Genomic DNA, 24,754 nt, shown 5'->3' on the forward strand with positions numbered 1-24,754 from the left:
AAAAAAGTGATTATTGACATAGTTGGATTAATAGCTACTATATTTGTTACTGTTTTCTATTCATTGCCCTTGTTTTTTGTTCCTCTTTTTGTCTTCTATTCTCTTTCTCTGCCTTTTATTTTTTTTTTAAAGACAGGGTCTTGCTCTGTTGCCCAGGATGGAATGCAGTGGTGCAATCTGACTTTACTGTATCCTCCACCTCCAGGGCTCAAGTGATCTTCCATCTCAGCCTCCCAAGTAGCTGGGACTATAGGTGTGTGTCACCACACCTGGCTAACTGTGTGTGTGTATTATTTTTTTTTTTTGAGGTGGAGTCTTGCTCTGTCACCCAGGCTGGAATGCAGTGGGCAATCTTGGCTCACTGCAACCTCTGCCTCCCGGGCTCAAGCAATTGTCCTGTCTCAGCCTCCCAAGTAACTGGGAATATAGGTGCCTGCCACCATACACAGCTAATTTTTGTATTTTTAGTAGAGACGGGGTTTTGCCATGTTGGCCAGGCTGGTCTTGAACTCCTGACCTCAAATGATCTGCCTGCCTCAGCCTCCCAAAGTGTTGGGATTACAGGTGTGAGCCACTGTGCCCAGCCTTGTGTATGTGTTTTTTTGTAGAGATGAGGTTTTGCCACATTGCCCAGGCTGGGCTTCAACTCCTGGGCTCAAGTGATCCATATGCCTTGGTTGCCCAAAGTGCTGCTGTTGCATGGGCCACCATGCCTGACCCCTTTTATGGTTCTGATTGAGCATTTTATATGATTCTGTTTGTCTCCTTTCTTAGCATATCAGTTAATGCTTTTTTAAAAAAAGCTTTTTTAGTGGTTGCCCTAGAGTTTGCAATATATGTTTACAACTAATTCAAGCCCACTTTCAAGTAACACTATACCACTTCACTGATAGTGTGAATACCTTATAATAACAGAATAATTTTGATACCTTTCTCCCAATTCTTACATCATTGCTGTCATTCATTTCATTTATATGTAAGCACACACACACAATTGAATATATTGTTGCCATTATTATTTTGAGCAAACTTATAAATCAAGAATTAGAAAAATTAAAGTTTTTTATTTTGCCCTCACTATTCTTTCTCTGATGTTCTTCCTTTCTTTGTGTAGATCTGAGTATCTGTCCTATATTGTTTGTTTTCTTTCTGGAAAACTTCTATTAACATTTGTTGCAAGGTAGGTCTACCAGCAACAAATTTTCTTGACTTTTGTTTGAGAACATCTTTATTTCTCTTTCACTTTTTAATTTTTAATTTTCGTGGGTACATATAGGTGTATGTATTTATGGGGTACATGAGATATTTTAATACAGGTATATAAATGTATAATAATCACATGAGAGTAAATGGAGTATCCATTATTTCAAGCATTTATCCTTTATGTTACAAACAATTGTTATATTCTTTTAGTTGTTTTGAAATGTACAATAAATGTTGACCATAGTCACCCTGTTGGGCTGTCAAATACACAGAACGTATTTATTCTGTCTAGAATATTTTTGTATCCGTTAACCATCCCCACATCGCCACAGTCACACTACCCTTCCCAGCTCCTCTAATAGCTATCATTCTGCTCTCTATTTCCATGAGTTCAATTATTTTAATTTTGCCCTCCATAAATGTGAGAACATGAGAAGTTTGTCTTTCTGTGCCTGCCTTATTTCACTTCACATAATGACCTCCAGTTCTGTCCATGTTGTTGAAAATGACAGGATTTCATTGTTCTTTTTTTTTTTGAAATGGAGTCTTGCTCTGTCGCCCAGGCTGGACTGTAGTGCAGGCACATGCTACCACACCCAGCTAATTTTTTTGTACTTGGAGATGGGGTTTCACTATATTGACCAGGCTGGTCTTGAACTCCTGACCTCATGATCTGCCTGTTGACACAGGCGGATCAAAGTGCTCCCAAAGTGCTGGGATTACAGGCGTGAGCCACCACACCCAGCCAATTTCATTATTCTTTATGGTTGAATAGTACTCAATCGTGTATGTGTACCACATTTTCTTTATTCAAATCTTGGCTAGTGTGAATCATGCTTCAATAAACATAAGAGTGCAGATATTTCTTTGATGTACTGATTTCATTTCTTTGAGGTATATATAGGAGTAGGATTATTGGGTTGGATCGTAACTAATTTTTAGTTTTTTGAGGAACCTCCAAACTGTTCTCCATAGCAGTTGTACTAATTTACATTCCATCAACGGTGTTTGAGAGTTCCTTTTCTCCATATCCTTGCCAGGATTTGTTATTTCCTGTCTTTTGCATGAAAGGCATTTTAACTGGGGTGAGATGATATCCCATTGTGGTTTGATTTGCATTTCTTTAATGATCAATGGTATTGAAAACCTTTTCATATACTTGTTTGCTATTTGTATGTCTTTTGCAAAATGTCTATTCAGATCTTTTGCTCATTTATTAATTGGGTTATTCAAGTTTCTCCTCCTGTACAGTTGTTTGTGCTCCTGATATATTCTGGCTATTAATCCCTTGTCAGATGGATAGTTTGCAAATATTTTCTCTTACTCTCTTGGTTGTCTCTTCACTTTGCTGATTGTTTCCTTCGCTGTATAGAGGCTTTTTAACTTGATGTGATCCTATTTGTTCATTTTTTCTTGTTTTCTTGTAGGATATTAATCAACTAATTTTTGCCCAGCCCAAAGTCCTGGAGTTTCCCCAAAGTTTTCTCGTAGTAAGTTCATAGTATGAGGTTTTAGATTTAAGCCTCGAAATCCATTTTGATTTGGTTTTTATATATGATGAGAGATAGGGGTCTAGTTTCAGTCTTCTACATATGGATATCCAGTATTCCTCACACCATTTATTGAAGAGATTATCTTCTCCTCAGTGTAGGTTGTGTGATTACTCTGTTGATAGTTTCTTTTGCTGTGCAGAAGCTCTTTAGTTTAATTAGGTCTCATTTGTGGATCTAGTTTGTTGCATTTGCCTTTGGCATCTTTGTCATGAAATCTTTCCCAGGGCCTGTGTTATCTTACAGGGTTCTTGTTGTTTTAGGTTTTACATTTAAGTCTTTATCTTGAGTTGATTTTTTTGTATATGGTATAAGGAAGGGGTTTGGTTTCACTTTTCTGCATGTGGCTAGCTAGTTACCTCAGCACCATTTATTGAATAAGAAGTCTTTTCTCCATTGCTTATTTTTGTTGACTTAGTTGAAGATAAGATGGTTGTAGGTGTGCAGCCTTATGTCCAGGTTCTCTATTCTGGTCCATGGCCTATGTGTCTTTTTATACAAGTGCCATGCAGTTTTGGTTACTGTAGCCTTGTAGTATAGTTTCAGGTCAGGTAACTTGATACCTTCAGCTTTGTTCTTTTTGATTAGGATTGCCTTGGTTGTTTCAGCTCTTTTTTTGGTTCCATATAAACTTTAACATAGTTTTTTCTGATTTTGTGAAGAGTGTCTTTGGTGGTTGATAACAATAGCATTGAACCTGTAAATTGCTTTGGGCAGTATGGTCATTTTATTTTATTTTATTTTTTTTACAAAAGTATCTGTTTTATTGTGTGAAACAAGTAAAGCATTTTATTACATAATGTAGACATTTTTAATAAGCATTAAATAAATAAATAAATCTAGGCTATTTGAAAAATACAGTTGAGCCAGTGAGCACATTTTATAATTTGGAAGACACAAATCAAATATGCAGGATTTGATTTTCTACATTTAAAATGAAGAACCAAAGTTCTCTTCTTGATTTTCAGTTAAAGGCAGGAGATTACTTTCCAACTCCTTTTGCTTCTGGAGAAGGCCCTGAAATCACATTGATGTATGTTAGTAAAATGTGCACACCTGACTTACTTACAATGTTGTGTTAAACTAGAATTCTATTTACTTGGAAAACACTGCTTAGGATAAAATTCTTTGTCATTCAAAAATTTCTTCAGAAATGCTTGTACTAGACCACCTTATTTGGATATAGGTACCACATACTTGTAAGATTATATTTTTAGCTTAAAATCAAGTCTCCATAACTATGGGGGTAAATGAAGTCATCCCCTCTACCCCACCAGCCCCCCCCCCCCCCAAGTGCTCTTAGCTACTGAAGGAGTCTTCCTTAACATCACTGTTTATCTTGACTGTCCTAATCTTGGAGAGGTTAATAGAAGGGTCCTGTTGAAATAACACTGGGCACTATATTGGTAGGTAAATGTGTACATCATATTCCTTCCTCTTTGTCTCACAAGTTTTGTCTCCACTAGGCATGAAGTAAATTAACATTTTGTCACTCTAAAGAAGTAACTTCCGTAAACTCTTAGTAACCCCTGTAAACTCTTAGTATCCCTGTTTGTCTTCAAATGAGTAAACAGGCCAAAGTGGGGACAATTTTCTAGTTCTATAGAGGGAAAATATTTGAGTCAACATTTTGAAATGCAGAGTATTAGTATATGATGACATGGAAAAGGCAATTCTGAAATAACACAGCTTATTCTCCAAGTACAAAGAGTATAGTGAATCAAAGACATAAGGATGTTGCCTGTTTTATTAATAAGAGCAAAATAATGAGAAGTCACAATAGTTTGGGAGAAAAAGTAGTCTGGTGAGTAAGGTTGTATGTGTATAATTTCATACTGAATTATTCTTTGGGATATATGTCAATCTATTCTGAACACTGCCAACACGTCTATTTTTTGAAAAGCGTGGGCCACATTGCTAAGAATGCTTTAATAAACTGTATTTTTTGTTTTAGGCCTTATTGATGTTTTGCCGTTCCAATGTATGCATTTTTTTACTCAATAAAATGCTTAATTTTAGAACTGTCTCATGGTTTTGTACTGAAAAATACTCAAGATGGCAATTTAAAAGCAAATCCAAGGAAAGTCCCATTTTATTTGTGTCTAAAGTATAGGAACTGAAATATTTTTCTTAAAACCTGGGTGCACCAAAGTAACTTAGCCATTCAACACGTTCCACTCCTGCCCGCTCAGGCCACATAAAGAACAGTACGTACACACTTTAAAAAGATCATACCTGTCTCAGTTCTGAAAGTCCCTTAAGGATTGCTTGCTGTCGATCCCTGTTTTTCACCAAGTTAGGATTAAGAAATGGATCCCTGACACAGTCACAATCAAGCAGCTGTTGCTCTTGGCCGCAGTCTAAAACCAGATGAAAGTAACAAGTCAGTTAATATGCATTAGTAAAATGACATAGCCCTGTGATATATTATGTTCTAAGGAGTTAGTAAATTTGTATCCTAGACATGTACTAAGCAAAATTTAAGACATATTCAAGAGAAAGTTCTTTCCATCTTTCCAGGGGCAAACATTGTAAAACTTTCTAGAACTAAGGGCAGGAATTACTAATTTGGAATTTAAACTTGGAGGTTCACCTGGGTCTTCAATTTTTACAGTTAGAATGCTTGTATTTACTTACTTTGTGAATGCTGGTACTGAGAGTCCTGGGTTGAAGGTCTAGACAATGGTGCATCTGGATCAAGATAATAAATCTCACTTGTTCGAACATAGGGAATAAAATGGAACGATTCAGAAACCTCAGGTGATAATTCTGTTTGATTACCTCCCGAGATCAAATTCTCTCTCTCATAGCTACTGTTTTTTAGTGGTAAGTGTGACATATTCTGAGTTTGTTGGCTTCTGTTTTTCACTGTTGGAACTGGGGATGATTGAGACCTATTTTTTTAAAAAAAGTGTAAGTTAATAAAAGTGTTAAGTGTAAGCACATCTCTTTAATCGTATTTCACTTTATTCCCCCCCTCCCCAACTCTGTTGCCCAGGCTGGAGTGCAGTGGCGCCATCTTGGCTCACTGCAACTTCCACCTACTGGGTTGTAGGAATTCTCCTGCCTCAGCCTCCCAAGTAGCTGGAATTACAAGTGCACGCCACCGTGCCCGGCTAGTTTTTGTATTTTTAGTAGAGACAGGATTTTGCCATGTTGGCCAGGCTGGTCTTGAACTCCTGACCTCAGGTGATCCACCCGCCTCGTCAGCCACCACACCCGGCTCATTTCACTTTATTCTTAATATACCTCCAATACCTTTGAGAATATATGCATAGAAGCTTGAGTTCTATAATACTGTTCTGCAAAATGGGAACAGAATGGGATCATTTGTGTTTTTACTAGCACTAGCTATGATAATGTGCACTATAGCACAAGGGAGAAATTTAATTACTAGATCCTGAGGATTGCTGGTTTGGTTAATCTCAGCCTACTGTTTCACCTTAGATAATTCACCATACGATAATGTACTCACCTACTGAATGGAACTTGTTTTTACAGCCCCATTCTGAGACAACTAAACCAGCTGGTTCATGCACAAAGATAAAATAGTGTAATAATGGTTCTAAATCTCTCATTAGCTGATTGAATTTCTCATTGTCCTTATCAGTCATTTCTTCCCATCCACCGCCCCCTGCCATCCCTCCTCCCAATCAAAGCAGAATGCCTGTTCTGCTAGTGACATACCTGGAATATCAAAATCACTCATATGTTATCTACATTCCTGCCTAGGCCCAGTCCAACTTGGGCCTTCAAGCTGCAGCTAAAGTGCCACCCTATCCCTTAAACCTCTAACCCTCACCTGGAAATCACACCCTTTCTTACTGTTCTCTACCTATACCTACCTATTATATGCCTGATACTGTCCAGATCTTGAGACCCTTTTTTGTCCCACACAGAAAGCACTAAATAGCTATGGAATTAATCTGATGCATACCTACCTTTCCTTGCTGAATGAGTTAATATTCAGAGGCTCTTCTTCCTAAAAGATGGACAGATAAATGCAGAAAGGAATATATAGCATCTTCTCATGTCCCCACACATATTTTTAGGGATACTTGTTTCAGTAATCTGAGGGTAATATTTGAATAACAGGTACTGGGGAATAGAACAGAGAGATTTAGGTATTTTTCCAGAGTCAGACTAATCCAGTAGTTCCTAATCTCCCAAACTGACCTCTGTCTATATGGACTATAAACAAGGATTTTAAAGGATTATTTGAATACATAGCATTCATCTATAGAAGGTGTGTAAGTGTAAAGGATTTGATAAAACTTATTCAGCTTTGTGGGCCATATGGTTTCTGTTGCTAGTCTGTTGTGTGAAGTCAGCCATAGACAATTAATAAAAGAATGAGTGTAGGTAATGTTCCTATAAAACTTTATTTACAAAAACAGGAAGCAGACTGGATTTACCCATGGGATGTAGTTTGCTGTTCCCTAATGTAAACTAAAACAAATTTGATCAGAACATCCTTATTAAAGCTTACATGTGAGAAACTGTTTTGAATCTAGAAACAACACTTAAAAGCACTTCTAAGATGGATGAGCTTTTTACCTTTTTGACTAGATGCCACCTGAATTTTGTCTCGGTTTCTTGATGAGATGAATGAAGAATTTCTGGTGAAATGCCTCTGTTTTGAGAGAGGTGCCCAGGATTATTTTTTTCTACCAAATGAAGCAATTCTATCTGCCTCCTCAATTTTTTTTCTTCTCTCTGCTTTTGAAGCTGTTTAGGGTACTTTTCCGATGCTGGAATATACCTTTTAGGTGGCTTATTTATATTCCAATCAGGCCTTTTAAGACATTTCTTCATGTGTTTTGTTTGTTTCTCTATTCTTGTGAACTGATTACACTGGTCATTATACTGATTGTTTTCTTTTTCTAAGTTGGCTCCTTTATCCTGAAGTAGTTCTTGCTTGTTTTTCTTAGTGCTAAGCTGTCCAGTAAGTTCCGCCGACATCTCAGGAGATGAACCATTTGTGATGTCCCTCTCTGTTAATGATCCACTGTGTGATTCTGCATTGGTGAATATTCCTATATTTAAGTCATCTAAAAAAAGGTTTCAAATGATTTTTAAAAGTTATAAACAAAATTTTCTATTTTAAACAATTTTCCCCCAAAACATTAAATAACTTTATAGGTTATTGCCCTCTAAGACTTTTTTCTTTCATTATTTTTCAACAAAACTGAAACTCTATACTCATTCTTCCCTCATACTTCCCACCAATGGCAACCACCATTCTGATTTCCATTTCTATGAATTGACCATTCTAGATAATCATGAAAAGATGCTCAATATCATCAGTCACTGGGGAAATGCAAACCAAAACCATCTACCTAAAATACCACTTCACAACCAGTAGAATAACAATGGTTGGCAAGGATATAGAGAATCAGAACCCACATGCACTGATGGTGGAATGTAAAATGGTACTAGTGCTTTGGAGAAGAGTTTGGTGGTTCCTCAAAAATGCTGAACACAGAGTACCTGTTATTCATGACTCAGCAATTTTTCTCTAGAACTAAAATTGTACATCTACAAAAATCTGTATATGAACGTTCATAGCAGCAATAATAAAAGCAAAAAGTGGAAATAATCCAAATGTTCAATTCATGAATGAATAAACAAAACGTGGCATTATAAATGTAATACTTATTCAGTGACAAAAATGAAGTACTGACCCATGCTACAACATGGATGAACCTTAAAACATCATGCTAAGAGAAACACCAAACAGAGAAGACTATACACTATATGTGATCTAATTCCAGTTACATGAAATCTCCAGAGCAGGCAAAAATATTGAGAGACAGAACATTAACTGGAGGAGAAAGGAGAAACAAAGTAACAAGTAATGGGTACTGTGTTTCCTTCTAAAGTGATGTTTTAGAATTGTGTAATGGTTGCACAATTGAATACCAAAAAAACACCAAATTATACGGTAAATTTTGTGGTATGTGACTTTTTTTTTTTTAAGACAGAGTCTTGCTCTGTTGCCCAGGCTGAAGTGCAGTGGCGTGATCTCGGCTCACTGCAACCTCCGCCCCCTGGGTTCAAGCGAAATTCCCCTTCCTCAGCCTCCTGAGTAGCTGGGTTTACAGGCACACACCACCATGCTCGGCTAATTTTTTTGTATATTTCTTAGTAGAGATGGGGTTTCACCATGCTGGTCAGACTGGTCTTGAACTCCTGACCTTGTGATCTGCCCTCTTCGGCCTCCCAAAGTGCTGGGATTACAGAGCCACGGCGCCCAGCTGACATGTTTCAACAAAGCTGTTATCCCTTTATTTTGTAACCTCTTACTGAAAACCTCAAATTTCATTAATTTTTGAGCTTTTAAGTTGAACTTAATTCTAATAGTGTTAATTATGACTAAGTAAATTTTAAATCAAACCACAATTTTCACACAAATACCTGTCTGCACACCAGTATCCTTCTTAGGAGACATCGAAGAATTCATACATGTATTCATTTTACCACTGACTTCATCAGAATCATGTCTTGAACTTGAAATGTTAGTAGATGTATTATATTCCATTTGTATTGTATCAATTGGCAAAGAGAAATTGCCTGATAAAACAGCATTTAAGGAATAGTAATAAAAATTATGTATAGCAGCAACTAAATATATTATTTTTCATTTAATTACAATGATTACTGCAATAAAAGTTTAGGAGAGTTAGCCTAAAAAAAGTTACCTGCATTCCTATCAGTTAACTGAATTTACAAATTCCTGTCTGTTACTAATCTATCAGTTACTGATTAGGGAGATCATGTAATACACAAAAAGTACACATTTTTACCTATTATTTTAATACCATTTAACACATCTTAACATTTAGTTCTTTTATAGCAATTTTCCAAGTAAGCATTCCTTTTTATAAAATTACACTAGTTTAAGGTCGGAAATTCCTACAAAAATACTTAGTTACTAGGTATCTTAAAGGTACTAAAAATAGGCAATCACTTAGGCTGGGTGCGGTGACTCTCACACCTGTAATCCCAACACTTTGGGAGGCCAAGGTGGGAGGGTCATCTGAAGGCAGGGATTCAAGATCAGCCTGGGCAACAAAGTAAGATTCCATGTCTACAAAAATTATGGGGTTGCAGTGAGCTGTGATCGCACCACTGTACTCTAGCCCGGACAACAGAATGAGTCCTTGTCTCCAAACAAGGATAAAAAGGATTTAAAACCATCTTCTAAAAATATTATGAAATTCTGCAAAAGCTCTTACCACCAAGATTTTTAATCAATCTAGAAGTGTCATGTCCCTTTTGCGCCAATTCTCGGATTCTCTGTTCTTGTTTTAGTCTCTGTGCCAGTTCCTGTGCTTGCTGCATTGTCTGGAATAGCTCATTTGTCTTGAGAGTAATGATTTCCTGTCAATATTGATGTGTTATTAAATACAATTACTAAACATACAAAGACTTGACTATTCCCTCCCAGTAAACACTTTCTAAGCTTTTCCTATGTGTCAGGCACTAAGAGCAAAGTTCCTGCCCTTTTGGGGCTTACATTTTAACATCTTTTTCTACAGCTATATTCAATTACAAATAAAAGAGCTCTTTTTACCCATTTGAAATTTATACTAAATTTTTCAAAGTTTTAAAAACTGTACTATTAATTTAAAAATTAATTTTAAAAGGTAAAACACAAGGTTTATGACCACTTCTTGCAACTCAAATAATGCTTCATTGATTTCCTAATGTATGGTTATCACATAGGAGTAACTGGCTCAGCCTATTCAACTCAATGAAACTGGAACCCAGACCATGTGTCCCTTTACCAGCCAATTTTGGAATGACGGTTGCCAAGTGGGAAAAATGCTGCAAAAGGGAAGAAAATGTTTAAAGTGCTCTACACTTTAAACCTTTAAATCTCTAGCAAGTATTTTTGTCAAGTAGCTCAAATATGGCACTTACCAGCACCATACATACCTATCTTATCTGTACCACTTACGGTTCCCCTAGCCAACCAGGTATCTACTTTTTAAAAAGGCCATTTAACACAGAGATCCCTAACACGTTCACAAATTCTATTAACAATCCCAGCCAATTATTCTGCAAATACATGTTTCTGTTCACAAGTGGATACTGATAGAATGGCCAATCATTTCTCTTAATATACCTAGAATAATTATTGATATAGTAGTTACTGCTTAGAAATAAAGCATAGAAACTAGGAGTAGATAAAAATGAAGCACATAGGTAACTTGCTTTGTGCTGTAATAATTCATCTTGACATCTGCAACAGAGAAAGCCAAACCAATATAACATTTGAGAACTACTTCATGTGAAATAACAAAACTTTCTCAAGCTTCCCTCTTTCCTAATTTTATGTGAAGGTCTGACATTTCCATACATTGCTTCATAATTTAAAAATACATAGAAATGTTCAACTTTTGGTTATTTTTCATTTAAAAATATATCCATTTTTATTCTAAAATGTTACAATCAGGAGGCCAAGCATGGTAGCTCACCCCTGTGATCACAACACTTTAGGAGGGTGAGGTGGCAGGGTTGTTTGAGCCCAAAAGCTTGAGACCAGCCTAGGCAACATAGTCAGACCCTGTCTCCACACACCTACAAAAAAATTAGCCAAATGTGGTGGTACATGCCTGTAGTCCCTGCTACTGAGGAGACTGAGGTGCCCGAAGGTCAAGGCTGCAGAGAGCTATGACTGCACCACTGCACTCCAGCCTGGGCAAAACAGGCAGACCCTGCCTCAAAAACAAAAACAAACAACCCCAAAGTTACAATTAGAATGTAAATACCTACTTCCTTTTGTTTTTGCTTAAGTATGTCTTCTTCATACTGTTTCTGCATCTCTTCACGTTCCCGTGCTAAGCGAAGCTCTTCCTCTTGTTCTTCCTTCTTTCTTTGCTCTTCTTCCAGTTGCTTCTTCCTGCGTTTCTCTTCTACCTGGGCAGTGATGGCTTTCTAGTCATACACAATCACATGAATTATTCTCAAAAATAAAAATCTGTGAATTTAGGAAGGACCTAAAGATGGCTGACTAGATACATTTGGTGCTCACCTCTTCCACAGAGGGGAACCAGAATAATGAGTAGACAATCATATATTGCATAGATCTAACACAGAACACTGGAATTCAAAACGACAGGAGGCATCATAAGCAAGGACGCAGGCACAGCCGCCTGTCTTGATAGGATTAGCTGGGAGTCTACAGAGGCTGCCTAATGGTGGAAAAGGGTAAGTGAGCAATCTCTGGCAAACCACATTCCCACCAAGGATTCCTATAATCCTAACCACCAAACAGCTCCTTGACCCTCGTGGGTCCCAAAACTAACAAGGCGCTACCTGTAGACCACATGAAAGCACTGCTCAAGAGAGCTTACACTAGGTCCCACAAACACCCAAGACCTAAGGAACTGCATCATGGCACTATTTTGTGAGCCCAGCCCCTACTGGACAGTATCTTGCCTTGGGGCCCAACAGCCCCTGCATCTCCACATCCCTAGAGCCCCACTGACATCCACCATCTGCCAGAGCAAGTCACTGAAAGCAAACCCACCCTCAACCTAAGCATTCTGCTGGTGGCCTAGGAATCATCCCACCCCTGCCTACAATAGCCAGCGCCTGCATACAACACCTTGGGAGCCTGGGGGCAGGTCTGCTCAGCCTTGCTTTATCTTCATCAGTAACCAAGCACATGGTCCAGGGATCTGGGGATTGCCCTACACAGGACACCACCACTGGCACCTGAGCACTCCTCCCAGAGTCTGGGCCCAATCAACCTGCCATTACCACCATAGTTGGCACCCACCCACATATACTACCTGCAAGTCTGGGGACTGGCCCAAGCAGCCCATTATAGCCACTGCCAACACCACCCACCACTGACTGCTAGGACCCAGAAGGCTGTCCCACTACTACTACTACCATTGCCCATGTTTCCTGCCCAGTGGCTTGAAAACCTACTCACCCACCCTACTCCTGCCATTCCCAGCACCTGAGCCAGCCATCTAGAAGCCCAATAATTGGCCTGGCTGGACCTGCTACCACTGGTGCCAGTGTATACATCCCTGGGGCCCAAGGACAGGCATACTCAGCCAACTGCTACCACCCTGCATCCTGAAGACTGGTCTACTTGGTGCCCCAGTTCACAGCAAAACTTTACCACAGCCTCCACTAACAACTGCACCCTAAGCCATCAAGGAAATTAGATACCACGGATACTGTTTTCGGCCAAAAAAAAAAAGCCTACAGAGACTACACTCCTGCATGTACCCAGGATCAAAGCCAAAGTGCCTACCCAACCACCATCATAAATAAACCTTTGGGAAAATATTCTCCCCTACGAAAGCAAATTCAAAAAATCGGAAGAAGTGATCATTATACCAGACACAGATTATCAACGTATAAGAATGCAGAAAACAAAAAAACAAGGAAACAGGAGTTGAGGATCATGGTGGATGGGAGGTAAGACTAGACTGTACTCCAGATAGAGCAGCATGTGGAGGCTTGCACTGTGAATTTTAGCTCCAGGTCAACTGCAAGAACAGATCAACAATCATTAGGATCCACAGACCCTCTGAAGGAAGCAGAGTGCTCCTACAGGGCCCAGGAGACACCCTAAATACTGTGAGTGCCCCAACCGTGGAAGTGGGAAAGGGAGACCCTTCTCTCCCGAACACCCCCCCCCACCCCCCGCCACTGGAGAAGCTGAAAGTCTGTTTGTGGGAGAAGTTTCCAACTTTACCTGGAGCTGAGTCAAGTTAGAAAGTCAAGTGAGATACAGGGGTAGACGAAGTAGCAGAAAGACACTGGGAGCTCGCTGGATCCCCAAGCAGCCCATCACTGCCTTGCACCACAGGGATCCATCAAGAGGGTGGCCAGAGAAGCAGGGGGTAAAATTCCACAGGGAGAAGGACTTCACTAGCTGAACTCTGTAACAATTTAAAAAAGGCGAGAAGCCTCCTGGCCAGAACTCTGGGAGGGTATGAATCCAGCTTGCAAACTTCACAGACAGGGGAAGAACTAAAGCCCTTGGCTTTCTCAGCTGGGAGGCAGAAAGCTTCAGGCAAGTTTTCCAAGTCCGACACTCTGTCCATCTGGAAACAGACTCGGGGCTGTTGGGGGGTGAAGAGGGGCAGGGTGCCAGCGAGACCGGCTCTTCAGTTTGCGTGGGGGCTGGGTGAGGCCTGTGACTGCCGGCTTTCCCCCACTTCCCTGACAACCTGCATGACTCAGCAGAGGCAGTCGTAATCCTCCTAGGTACAAAACTCCAGTGACCTGGGAATCTCACCCCCACACCCCACAGTAGCTGCAGCAAGACCCAACCAAGGAGAGCCTGAACTCAGACACGCCTAGCCCTGCCCCCACCAGATGATCCTTCCCTATCCACCCTGGTAGCAGAAGACAAAAGACATATAATCTTGGGAGTTCTAGGGTACCTGCTTTGGCTGGTTCCTCTCCACACTACTACAGCTGATGCTTTCTGAAAGTGCCACCTCCTGGCAGAAGGCCAACCAGCACAAAACTAGAGCATTAAACCACCAAAGCTAAGGACTTGCATGGAGTCCACTGCACCCTCCGCCACCTCCACCGGAACAGGCACTGGTATCTACGGCTGACAGACTCATAGCTCACATCACAGGACTCTGTGCAGACAACTCCCAGCACCAGCCCAGAGCCAGGCAGACTCACTGGGTGGCTAGACCCAGAAGAGAGACAATAATCACTGCAGTTAGGCTCACTGGAAGCCACATCCACAGGAAAAGGGGTAGAGTACTACCTCAAGGGAACACCCTGTGGGACAAAAATATCTGAACAACAGCCTTCAGCCCTAGACCTTCCCTCTGACAGAGCCTACCCAAATGAGAAGGAACCAGAAAACCAATCCTGGTAATATGACAAAGTAAGGCTTGTCAACACTCCCCCCAAAATCATCCTAGTTCACCAGCAATGAATCTAAACCAAGAAGAAGTTTACCTGAAAAAGAATTTGGGAAGTTAGTTATTAAGCATATCAGGGAGGGATCAGAGAAAGGTAAAACCCAATGCAATGAAATCCAAAAAATGATACAAGAAGTGAAGGGAGAAATATTCAATGAAATAGTTTAAAGAAAAAACAAAAATTCAAGAAACTGGACATACTTTTAGAAATGCAAAATGCTCTGGAAAGTCTCAACAATATAACTGAGTTAGTAGTAAAAAGAAATTCAGAGGTCGAAGACAACATTTTCAAATTAACCCAATCCAACAAAGACAAAAAAGAATAAGGAAGAAGACAATTCTAAAAGCCTGGAAAACATATTTGGGGGAATTATCAAGGAAAACTTGCCTTGCCTTGCTAGAGACCTAGACATGCATATACAAGAAGCACAAAGAACATCTAGGAAATTCATCACAAAAAAATCTCTGCCTAGCACACTGTCATCAGGTTATCCAGGTTAAGATGGAAGAAAGAATCTAAAGAGCTGTGAGACAGAAGCACCAGGTAAACTATAAAGGAAAACCTATCAGATTAACAGCAGATATCTCAGCACAAACCCTACAAGCCAGAAGGGATTAGGACCCTATCTTCAGCCTCCTCAAACAAAATAATTATCAGCCAAGAATTTTGTATCCAGCAAAACTAAGCATCATATATGAAGGAAAGATAAAGTCATTTTCAGACAAATGCTAAGAGAATTCACCATTACCAAGCCACCACTGCAAGAATGGCTAAAAGGAGCTCTAAATTTTGAAACAAATCCTGGAAACACATCAAAACAGAATCTCTTTAAAGCATAAATCAAACAGGACCTATAAACAAAAATAAAAGTTAAAAAACAAAACCAAAGTACACAGGCAACAAAGAGCATGATGAATGCAACAGCACCTCACATTTCAATACTAACATTGAATGTAAAAGGCCTAAACGCTCCGCTTAACAATTACTAATAGACTTAAGAAATGAGATAGACAGCAATACCATAGTAGTGGGGGACTTTAATACTCCACTGACAGCACTAGAGAGGTCATCAAGACAGAAAGCAAAGAAACAATGGATTTAAACTATAGCCTGGAACAAATGGACCTAACAGATATATGCAGCACACTTCATCCAAAACCACAGAAAACACATTCTATTCAACAGCACATGAACTTTCTCCAAGATAGACTATATGATAGGCCATAAAACGAACCTCAATAAATTTAAGAAAACTGAAATTATATCAAGCACTCTCTCAGACCACAGTGGAATAAAACGGAAATCAACTCCAAAAGGAACCTTCAAAACCACACAAATACATGTAAATTAAATAACTTGCTCCTGAATAAGCAATGGCCAAAAACGAAATAAAGACGGAAATTTAAAAAGTCTGCAAACTGAATGACAATAACACAAGCTATCAAAACCTCTGGGATACAGCTAAGGCGATGCTAAGAGCAAAGTTTATACACCTAAACACTTACATCAAAAAGTCTGAAAAAGTACAAAAAGACAATCTAAGGTCACACCTCAACGAACCAGAGAAACAAGAACAAACCAAACCTAAACCCAGCAGAAGAAAGGAAATAACCAAGATCAGAGCAGAACTAAATGAAATGGAAACAAAAAAATACAGAAGATAAATGAAACAAAAAGCTGGTTCTTTGAAAAGATAAATAAAATTGATAGACCATTAGCAAGATTAACCAAGAAAAGAATAAAGAAAATCCAAATAACCTTACCAAGAAATGAAATGGGAGACATTACAACTGACACCACTGAAACACAATAGATCATTCAAGGCTACTATGAACACCTTTACACACATAAACTAGAAAACCTAGAAGAAATGGATAAAGTTCTGGAAAAATACAACCCTTCTAGCTTAAATCAGGAAGAATTAGATACCCTGAACAGACCAATAGCAAGCAACGATATTGAAACGGTAATTCAAAAATTAGCAACCAAAAAAAGTCCAGGACCAGATGGATTCACAGAATTCTATCAGACAGTCAAAAGAAATCGTACCAATCCTTTTGACAATATTCCACAAGAGAGAGAAAGAAGGAACCCTCCCTAATTAATTCTGTGAAGGCAGCATCACCCAAATACCAAAACCAGGAAAGGACACAACCAAAAAGGAAAATTACAGACCGATATCCTTGATTAACATAGATGCTAAAATCCTTAACAAAATACTAGCTAACTGAATTCAACAATATATCAAAAAGATAATCCACCATGATCAAGTGGGTTTCATACCAGGGATACAGGGATGGTTTAACATAGGTGAGTCAATAAATGTAATTTATCACACAGAATTAAAAACAAAAATCACACGATCATCTCAATATATGCAGAAAAAGCATGTGACAAAATCCAGCATCCTTTTATGATTAAAACCCTCAGCAAAATCAGCATACAAGGGACATACCTTAACGTAACAAAACCAATCTATGACAAATCCACAGCCAACAAAAGACTGAATGGGGAAAAGTTGAAGTATTCCCTCTGAGAACAGGAACAAGACAAGGATGCCCCCTCTCACCACTCCTCTTCAGCATAGTAATGAACGTCCTAGCCAGAACAATCAGACAAGAGAAAGAAATAAAGGGCATCCAAATCGGTAAAGAGGAAGTCAAACTGTTCCTGTTTGCTGAAGATATGACTGTTTATCTTCAGAGTCCCTAAAGACTCCTCCAGAAAGCTCCTAGAACTGTTAAAAGAATTCTGCAGTTTCTGGATACAAGATAAATGTACACAAATCAGCAGCTCTTCTATACACAAACAGCGACCAAGTGGAGAATCAAATCTTTTACAATAGCTGCAAAAAGTAAAAAATAAAATACTTATGAATATACCCTAACAAAGGAGCTGAAAGACCCTCATAAGGAAAACTACAAAACACTGCTGAAAGAAATCACAGACGAAAATGGAAACATACCCCATGCTCATGGATGAGTAGAATCAATATTGCGAAAATGACCACACTGCCAAAAGCAATCTACAAATTCAACACAATCCCCATCAAAATACCACCATCATTCTTCACAGAGTTAGAAAAAACAATTCTAAAATTCATATGGAACCAAAAAAGAGTGCACATAGCCAAAGCAATACTAAACAAAAAGAACAAATCTGGAGGCATCATACTACCTGATTTCAAAAGATACCATAAGGCCGTAGTCACCAAAACAGTGTGGTACTGATAGAAAAATAGGCACACAGACCTATGGAACAGAATAGAGAACCCAGAAATAAAACCAAATATTTACAGCCAACTGATCTTCAACAAAGCAAACAAAAACATAAAGTTGGGAAAGGATACCCTTTTCAACAAATGGTGCTGGGATAATTGGCAAGCCACACATAGGAGAATGAAACTGGATCCTCATCTCTCACCTTATACAAAAATCAACTCATGATAGATTTAAGGACGTAAGTCCTGAAACTATAAAAATTCTAGAAGATAACACTGGAAAAACCCTCCTAGATGTTGGCTTAGACAAGGATTTCATGACCAAAAACCCAAAAGCAAATGCAATAAAAACAAAGATAAATAGCTGGGATCTAATTAAAGAGCTTTTGCATGGCAAAACTAACACTCAGCACAATAAGCTCACAGAGTGGTAGAAAATCTTCACAATCTATACATCTGAAAAAGACTAATAACCAGAATCTACAACAAACTCAAACAAATAAGAAAAAAACAATCCCATCAAAAAAGTAGGCTAAATACAGAAATCCCAACACTTTGGGAGGCTGAGGAGGGTGGATCACAAGGTCAGGAGATCGAGACCATCCTGACTACCATGGTGAAACCCTGTCTCTACTAAAAATACAAAGAGTTAGCCAGGTGTGGAGTCATGTGTCTGTAATCCCAGCTACTTGGGAGGCTGAGACAGGAGAATCACTTGAACCCAGAAGGTGGAGGTTGCAGTGAGCCGAGATTGTGGCACTGCACTTCAGGCTGGGCATCAGAGCAAGACTTTGTCTCAAAAAAACAAAAAACAAACGATAAACAAAACCAGTAAGCAACTTGTTAGACTAACCAAGAACCAAAGAGAGAAGACACAAATAAAATCAGTAATAAAAAAGGAGAAATTACAAATGATACCACAGAAATACCAGAGATCATCAGATACTATTATGAACAACTACATACAAACTGGAAAACCTAGAAGAAATGGAAAAATTCCTGGACACACACAAGCTATCAAGATTGAATCAGGAAGAAATAAGAAAACTTGAACAGACCAATAATGAGTAATGAGACTGATTCAGTAGTAAAGAGCCTCCCAACAAAGGAAAGTCCAGGACCAGACAACTTCACTAACAAATTCTACCAAACTATCAAAGAACTAACCAATTCTTCTCAAGCTATTCCAAAGTCATCAAAGAAGAGGGAATTTCCCCTAACTCATTCTGTGAGGCCAACATTACCCTGATACCAAAGCCAGAGAAGGACACAACAAATAAGAACAAAGAAAACTACAGGTCAATATTTTTGATGAACACAGATGCAAAAATACTAGCAAACTCAATCCAATAGCACATGAGAAAACCAATAATACTCAATAATCAAGTGAGATTTATCCCAGGGATGCAAGGAGAATTCAACATACACAAATCAATCAATGTCATACATCACATCAACAGAATAAAAGACAAAAAATGTATGATCATCTCAGTAGACAAGAAAAAACATTTCACAAAATTCAACATCACTTAATAATAAATGCTCTCAACAAACTAGGCACAGAAGGATATACCTTAACATAATAAAGACTGTAAATGACAAACCCACAGCTAACATTATACTTAATGGAGAAAAGCTGAAAGCCTTTCCCCTAAGAACTAAAAACAAGGATGCCTACTTTCACCATTCTTATTCAACATAGCAACAGAAAGTCCTAGCCAGAGCAACCAGGCAAGATAAACAAAAGGCACCTAAATCAGAAAAGACAAAATCAAAATGTCCCCTATACAAAAGTTACCCAGGCATGGTGGCACACACCTGTAATTCCAGGTACTTGGGTGGCTGAGGCATGAAAATCTCTTTAATCCAGAAGGTGCAGGTTGCAGTGAGCTAAGATTGTGCCACTGAAGTCCAGCCTGGGTGACAGAGCTGTCTCAAAACAAACACACACAACAAAACAAAACAAAAAAACAAACTCAAAATGTCCCTTTTGCTGATGCTATGATCGCGTATCTTAAAAAACCTAGACTCTGCTGGCACAGTGCCTCATGCCTGTAATCCCAGCACTTTGGGAGGCCAAGGCAGGTGGATCACCTGAGGTCAGGAGTTCAGGACCAGCCTGGCCAACATGGAGAAACCCCATCTCTACAAAAAAAAAAAAATACAAAAATTAGCCAGGTGTCATGGCACACACCTGCAGTCCCAGCTACTTGGAAGGCTGAGACAGGAGAATCGCTTGAACCCATGTGGTGAAGGTTGTAATGGGCAGAGATCATGCCACTGTACTCCAGCCTGGGTGACAGTGCAAGGCTCCATTGAAAAAAAAAAAAAACAAAAAACAAAAAACAAAACAAAAAACCCAACAACAAAACCTAGACTCCATAAAAAAACTCAGATCTGATCAATAAATTCAGTAAAGATGCAGAATACAAAATCAATATACAAAAATTGGTAGCATTTCTATATACCAGCTGCGAAATAAATAAAGAAGGCAATCCCACCTACAATAGCTACAAAAATTTAAAATATCTAGGAATAAATTTAACCAAGGAGATTACATATTTCTACACAAAAACACTACAAAACAGATGAAGGAAACTAAAGAGGACACAAACAAATGGCAAGACATCTCATATTCATGGATCAGAAGAATTATGCCCAAAGCAATCTACAAATTCAATGCTATCTCTATTAAAATACCACCTTCATTTTTCACAGAAATACAAAAAAAATTCTAAATTTTCTATGAAACAAAAAAGGAGGTGTAATAACCAAATCAAGCTGGATCAAAAGAACAAACCTGAAGGCATCATAATACCTGACTTCAAAACATATTACAAGACTATGGTAACCACAACAGCATGGTATTGGTATAAAAACAGACATATAGATCAATGGAACAGAATAGAGAATCCAGAAATAAATCCATGTATTTACAGCTAACTGATTTTCAACAAAAGTGTCAAGAACATACTTGGAGAAAGCACACACTCTTCAATAAATAATGCTGGGAAAATTGGATATCTATATGCAGAGGAATGAAACTGGACCTTCATCTCTCACCATATTCAAAAAGCAATTCAAGGGCTGGTGTGGTGGCTCATGCCTGTAATCCCAGCACTTTGGGAGGGTGAGGCAGGTGGATCATTTAAGGTCAGGAGTTCAAGACCAGCCTGGCCTCATCTGTACTTAAAAAAAAAAAATTAGTCATGTGTGGTAGTGTGCACTTCTAATCCCAGCTACTCAGGAGGCTGAGGAGGGAAAATCACTTGAACCTGGGAGGTAGAGGCTGCAGCGAGCCGAGTTCACACCACTGCATTCCAGCCAGGGTGACAGAGTGAGATGCTACCTTAAAAACAAAAACAAAAAACAATTCAAGATGGATTATAGTTAAATATATGACCCAAAACTGTAAACCTACTGGAAGAAAACACATGGAAAACACCTCAGGATACTGGTGTAAGGAAAGTTTATGGCTAAGACCTCAAAAACATCGGCATAAAAAACAGACAAATGGGACTACATTGCACTACATTGCACTACATTGCAAGGGAAATGAAACAATAACCAGAGTAAAGAGACAGTCTGTCGCCCAGTTTGAATATTCAGTAGTTTGAATACTCAGTAGGTTGCATATTCAGTAGTTTGAATATCTGCAAACTATTCATCCAACAAGGGGCTACTATCCAGAATACATAAGAAACTCACACACACCAACCCACCCACCCATCCAAACCCAAATAATTCCATTAAAAAGTGGGCAAAGGACATTAATAAACATTTTTCTAAAGAGGACATATAAATGGCCAACAGGTATATGAAAAAATGCTCAACATTACTTATCACAGAAATACAAATCAAACCCACAATGAGATATCATATCACTCCAGTTAGAATGGCTATTACTAAAAGGACAAAAACGTTGGGACAAGTGGCTCATTCCTGTAATCCTAGCACTTTGGAAAGCAGAGGCTGGAGGACTGTTTGAGGCAAGGAACTGGAAACCAGCCTGGTCAACATAGTGACACTGTGTCTCTATAAAAGAGAAAAACTAAAATTAGCCTGGCACGGTGGCACATGCCTGTAGTCTCAGCTACTGGGAAGGCTGGGGCAGCAGGACTGCTTGAGCCCAGGAGCATGAGCTGCAGTGGGCCATGATCATGTCATTGCACTCCAGACTGGGTAGCAGGGCAAGACTCTTGTCTCAAAAACAAACAAACAAAAAGACAAAAATAACAGATGCTGGCAAGGATGTGGAAAAAAGGTAATCCTGATACACTGTTAGTAGAAATGTAAATAAATACAGTCACCATGGGAAACAGTACGGATCAAAAAACTAAAAATGGAACTACCATATGATCCAGCAGTCCCAGTACAGAATATTTATGAAAGAACATGAAATCTGTATATCAAAAGGGTATCTGCATTCTCATGTTAATTGTAGCACTATTTACAATCTAAGTGTCCATCAGTGAATAAATGGATAAAGAAAATGTGGTATATACACAATGGGATACTACTTGACCCTAAAAAAAGAATAGAATCTTGTCATTTACAGCAACACAGTTGGGACTGGAGGTCATTATGTTAAGTGAAATAAGCCAGGCATAGAAAGATAAACATGTTCCCACTCATATGTTGGAGCTAAAAAAGAAGGTCTCAAGGAGCTAAAGAGTGGAATGACAGGTATCAAAGGCTGGGAAGGGTGTATATGGAGGTGGTGGTGATCAAGAGAGGTAGGTTAATGGATACAAACATATGGTTAGATGAAAGGAGTAAGTTCTAATGTTTGATAGCATACTAAGGTGACTATGGTCAGCAACAATGTATTATATATTTCAAATTGGCTAGTAAACTTGAAATGTTCCCAACACAGAGATGCTGGTGACAGGTACCAGAATACTCTGGCTTAATCATTACACATTCTACACATATAACAAAATATTATATGTATCCTATAAGTATATAAAACATTATATATCAATTTTTAAAACCCAAGAAGCATGTTTGGTGACTGTAGAATTTTTATCAGCATACTGAAAGTATTATTTATAAAGTGAAGTGGAAATGTCAAATTTCCAATGCACTTGTCCCATCTCTCACTTGTACTGTCAAGTTCAGCATCCTTTTTCTTCAACGCTAGGAGGGCTACTGGAAGAAATGATAAAAAACAACTGAAGAAATAATCTCAGTGCTTAGCATAGTGCTTGGTAAATAGCAGATGTTCTACAAATGTCTGCTCACTGAGAGTAATATTAATGATGCCAAATTCATATATCAAAGGATTTGAAGAATTATGTAGATATTAAAGTCCCTTTAGCACTAGGCTAAAATCAGGAGAGGAAATTTTAATTTTAGCCTCCTTTCTTATATTATGCATTAGATTTCTTAGTCATAATTCGAGTTCAATCCCTATTCAAAGAATGAATTATCATCTTAAACAGAACCCAGGAGAAGTAAATTGAAGAAAAAAAAAAAAAAACAAACCTCAATACTAACCTAAGACAATACAAATTCACATATACAACTTATTCAAGACCTTCTCTACTGGAAGGCAGGTGGCTGTAGTATGTGACACTGTCGGGTTCTCAGTATAAGCATAATTCTAATATTACAATGCCACTTGGGGTAGGAATTGGATTTGTGCCACGACTGGACAGTACCTATGCTGTAAAGTTTACATCAGAATTTAAATTTCCACTTACTTAGGTATATGTTCACCATGACTGTTAATTATTAAGGTAAAGAACAATGTTTAACTATGCCGTACCTGATGCTCTAACTGTTTTTGTCGTCGTCTATCTCGTTCCTCAATCTGAACTGGGTCCAAGAGGGCAGTCATAGAACGAAGAAAGCTGGCAAGATACATATGTTAGCTATTCAAAACCCCAAAAAGGTAGATTCAACAAGCTAAATCATTTTTGTTTGGGATAAATCTACTAATCATTTCTATTTCAAAGACAAATACCAAACCTGAAACCAATTAGACATAACACTCTTATTAAAGCACACAGATTTTCTTAAAAATATATAAATAAATACATAAGCATGAACTTACTTTGTTTTCTTACTGTTTGTCATAACCACATCCCTAATAGGTTTTGCTATATGCTCTTCCTCTGAAGGTTCAACCTGGCTTCCGGTTGTAGGTGTACAAACACTGCTGACATCAGCCAGCTCCTGAGTGTCAGGAGACACACAGAAGTACTCAGGTTGTTTGTGTGTTGACCGAGAGGACAGTTGAGATTGAGAACCAGGATAACTCTTTAATGAATCAAAGTGCATTGCCCATCTGTCATGTTCCTCACCCTAATGATGACAAATAAGAAGTGCTAAGAATTTTTCCAGTTATTCTCATGTATAATTATAAATGACAACCAAAAGTGATTTCTAAAAGTCACCTAGAACAGAATAATCATAAAAATTAACAAAATTGTACTCTGTTTAGAGTCCTTATACATATAGATAACTAGCTTCAAAAATTGGAGAAATTCAAAGAATTAGGAAATTTCTAAGATGTTTTAAGAATCTATGCAGTATCACACAATGCATTCAATGAAAACAGGCTCACATGGGCAAATGCGGAATAACTCGAATATTCTGGTCTTGTCAAGTAGTTTCAGAATACTTCTAGTTTTAAGACTTTAGGCCGGGCACGGTGGCTCAAGCCTGTAATCCCAGCACTTTGGGAGGCCAAGGCGGGTGGATCACGAGGTCAAGAGATCGAGACCATCCTGGTCAACACGGTGAAACCCAGTCTCTACTAAAAATACAAAAAATTAGCTGGGCATGGTGGTGCGTGCCTGTAATCCCGGCGACTCAGGAGGCTGAGGCAGGAGAATTCCCTGAACCCAGGAGG

The 24,754-nt window shown here is 38.7% G+C and overlaps 1 protein-coding gene across 10 annotated transcripts in view; it reads right to left on the reverse strand.

Annotated features, from left to right (window-relative positions):
• Positions 1–3,497: 3,497 nt before the first annotated feature.
• The window catches only part of CCDC66 (coiled-coil domain containing 66), a 41,342-nt gene continuing 20,085 nt past the window's right edge, over positions 3,498–24,754 (reverse strand). For 8 of the 10 annotated variants that reach the window (XM_017527483.2, XM_017527486.2, XM_037738109.1 and 5 more), the window contains 10 exons: positions 23,954–24,204; positions 23,666–23,750; positions 11,535–11,696; positions 9,992–10,136; positions 9,171–9,326; positions 7,311–7,804; positions 6,695–6,735; positions 5,391–5,647; positions 4,989–5,113; positions 3,498–3,770 (listed from right to left, as the gene is read on the reverse strand). In XM_017527483.2, coding sequence (XP_017382972.1) covers positions 3,684–3,770; positions 4,989–5,113; positions 5,391–5,647; positions 6,695–6,735; positions 7,311–7,804; positions 9,171–9,326; positions 9,992–10,136; positions 11,535–11,696; positions 23,666–23,750; positions 23,954–24,204 — 1,803 coding nt within the window. In that variant the 3' untranslated portion in view covers positions 3,498–3,683. The remainder of the gene's footprint in view (positions 3,771–4,988; positions 5,114–5,390; positions 5,648–6,694; positions 6,736–7,310; positions 7,805–9,170; positions 9,327–9,991; positions 10,137–11,534; positions 11,697–23,665; positions 23,751–23,953; positions 24,205–24,754) is intronic. The other 2 variants (XM_017527484.2, XM_017527489.2) reach the window with 2 other exon arrangements.

Source organism: Cebus imitator, unplaced genomic scaffold (genome assembly GCF_001604975.1).
Source record: "Cebus imitator isolate Cc_AM_T3 unplaced genomic scaffold, Cebus_imitator-1.0 Scaffold48, whole genome shotgun sequence".
Lineage (NCBI taxonomy): Eukaryota > Metazoa > Chordata > Mammalia > Primates > Cebidae > Cebus > Cebus imitator.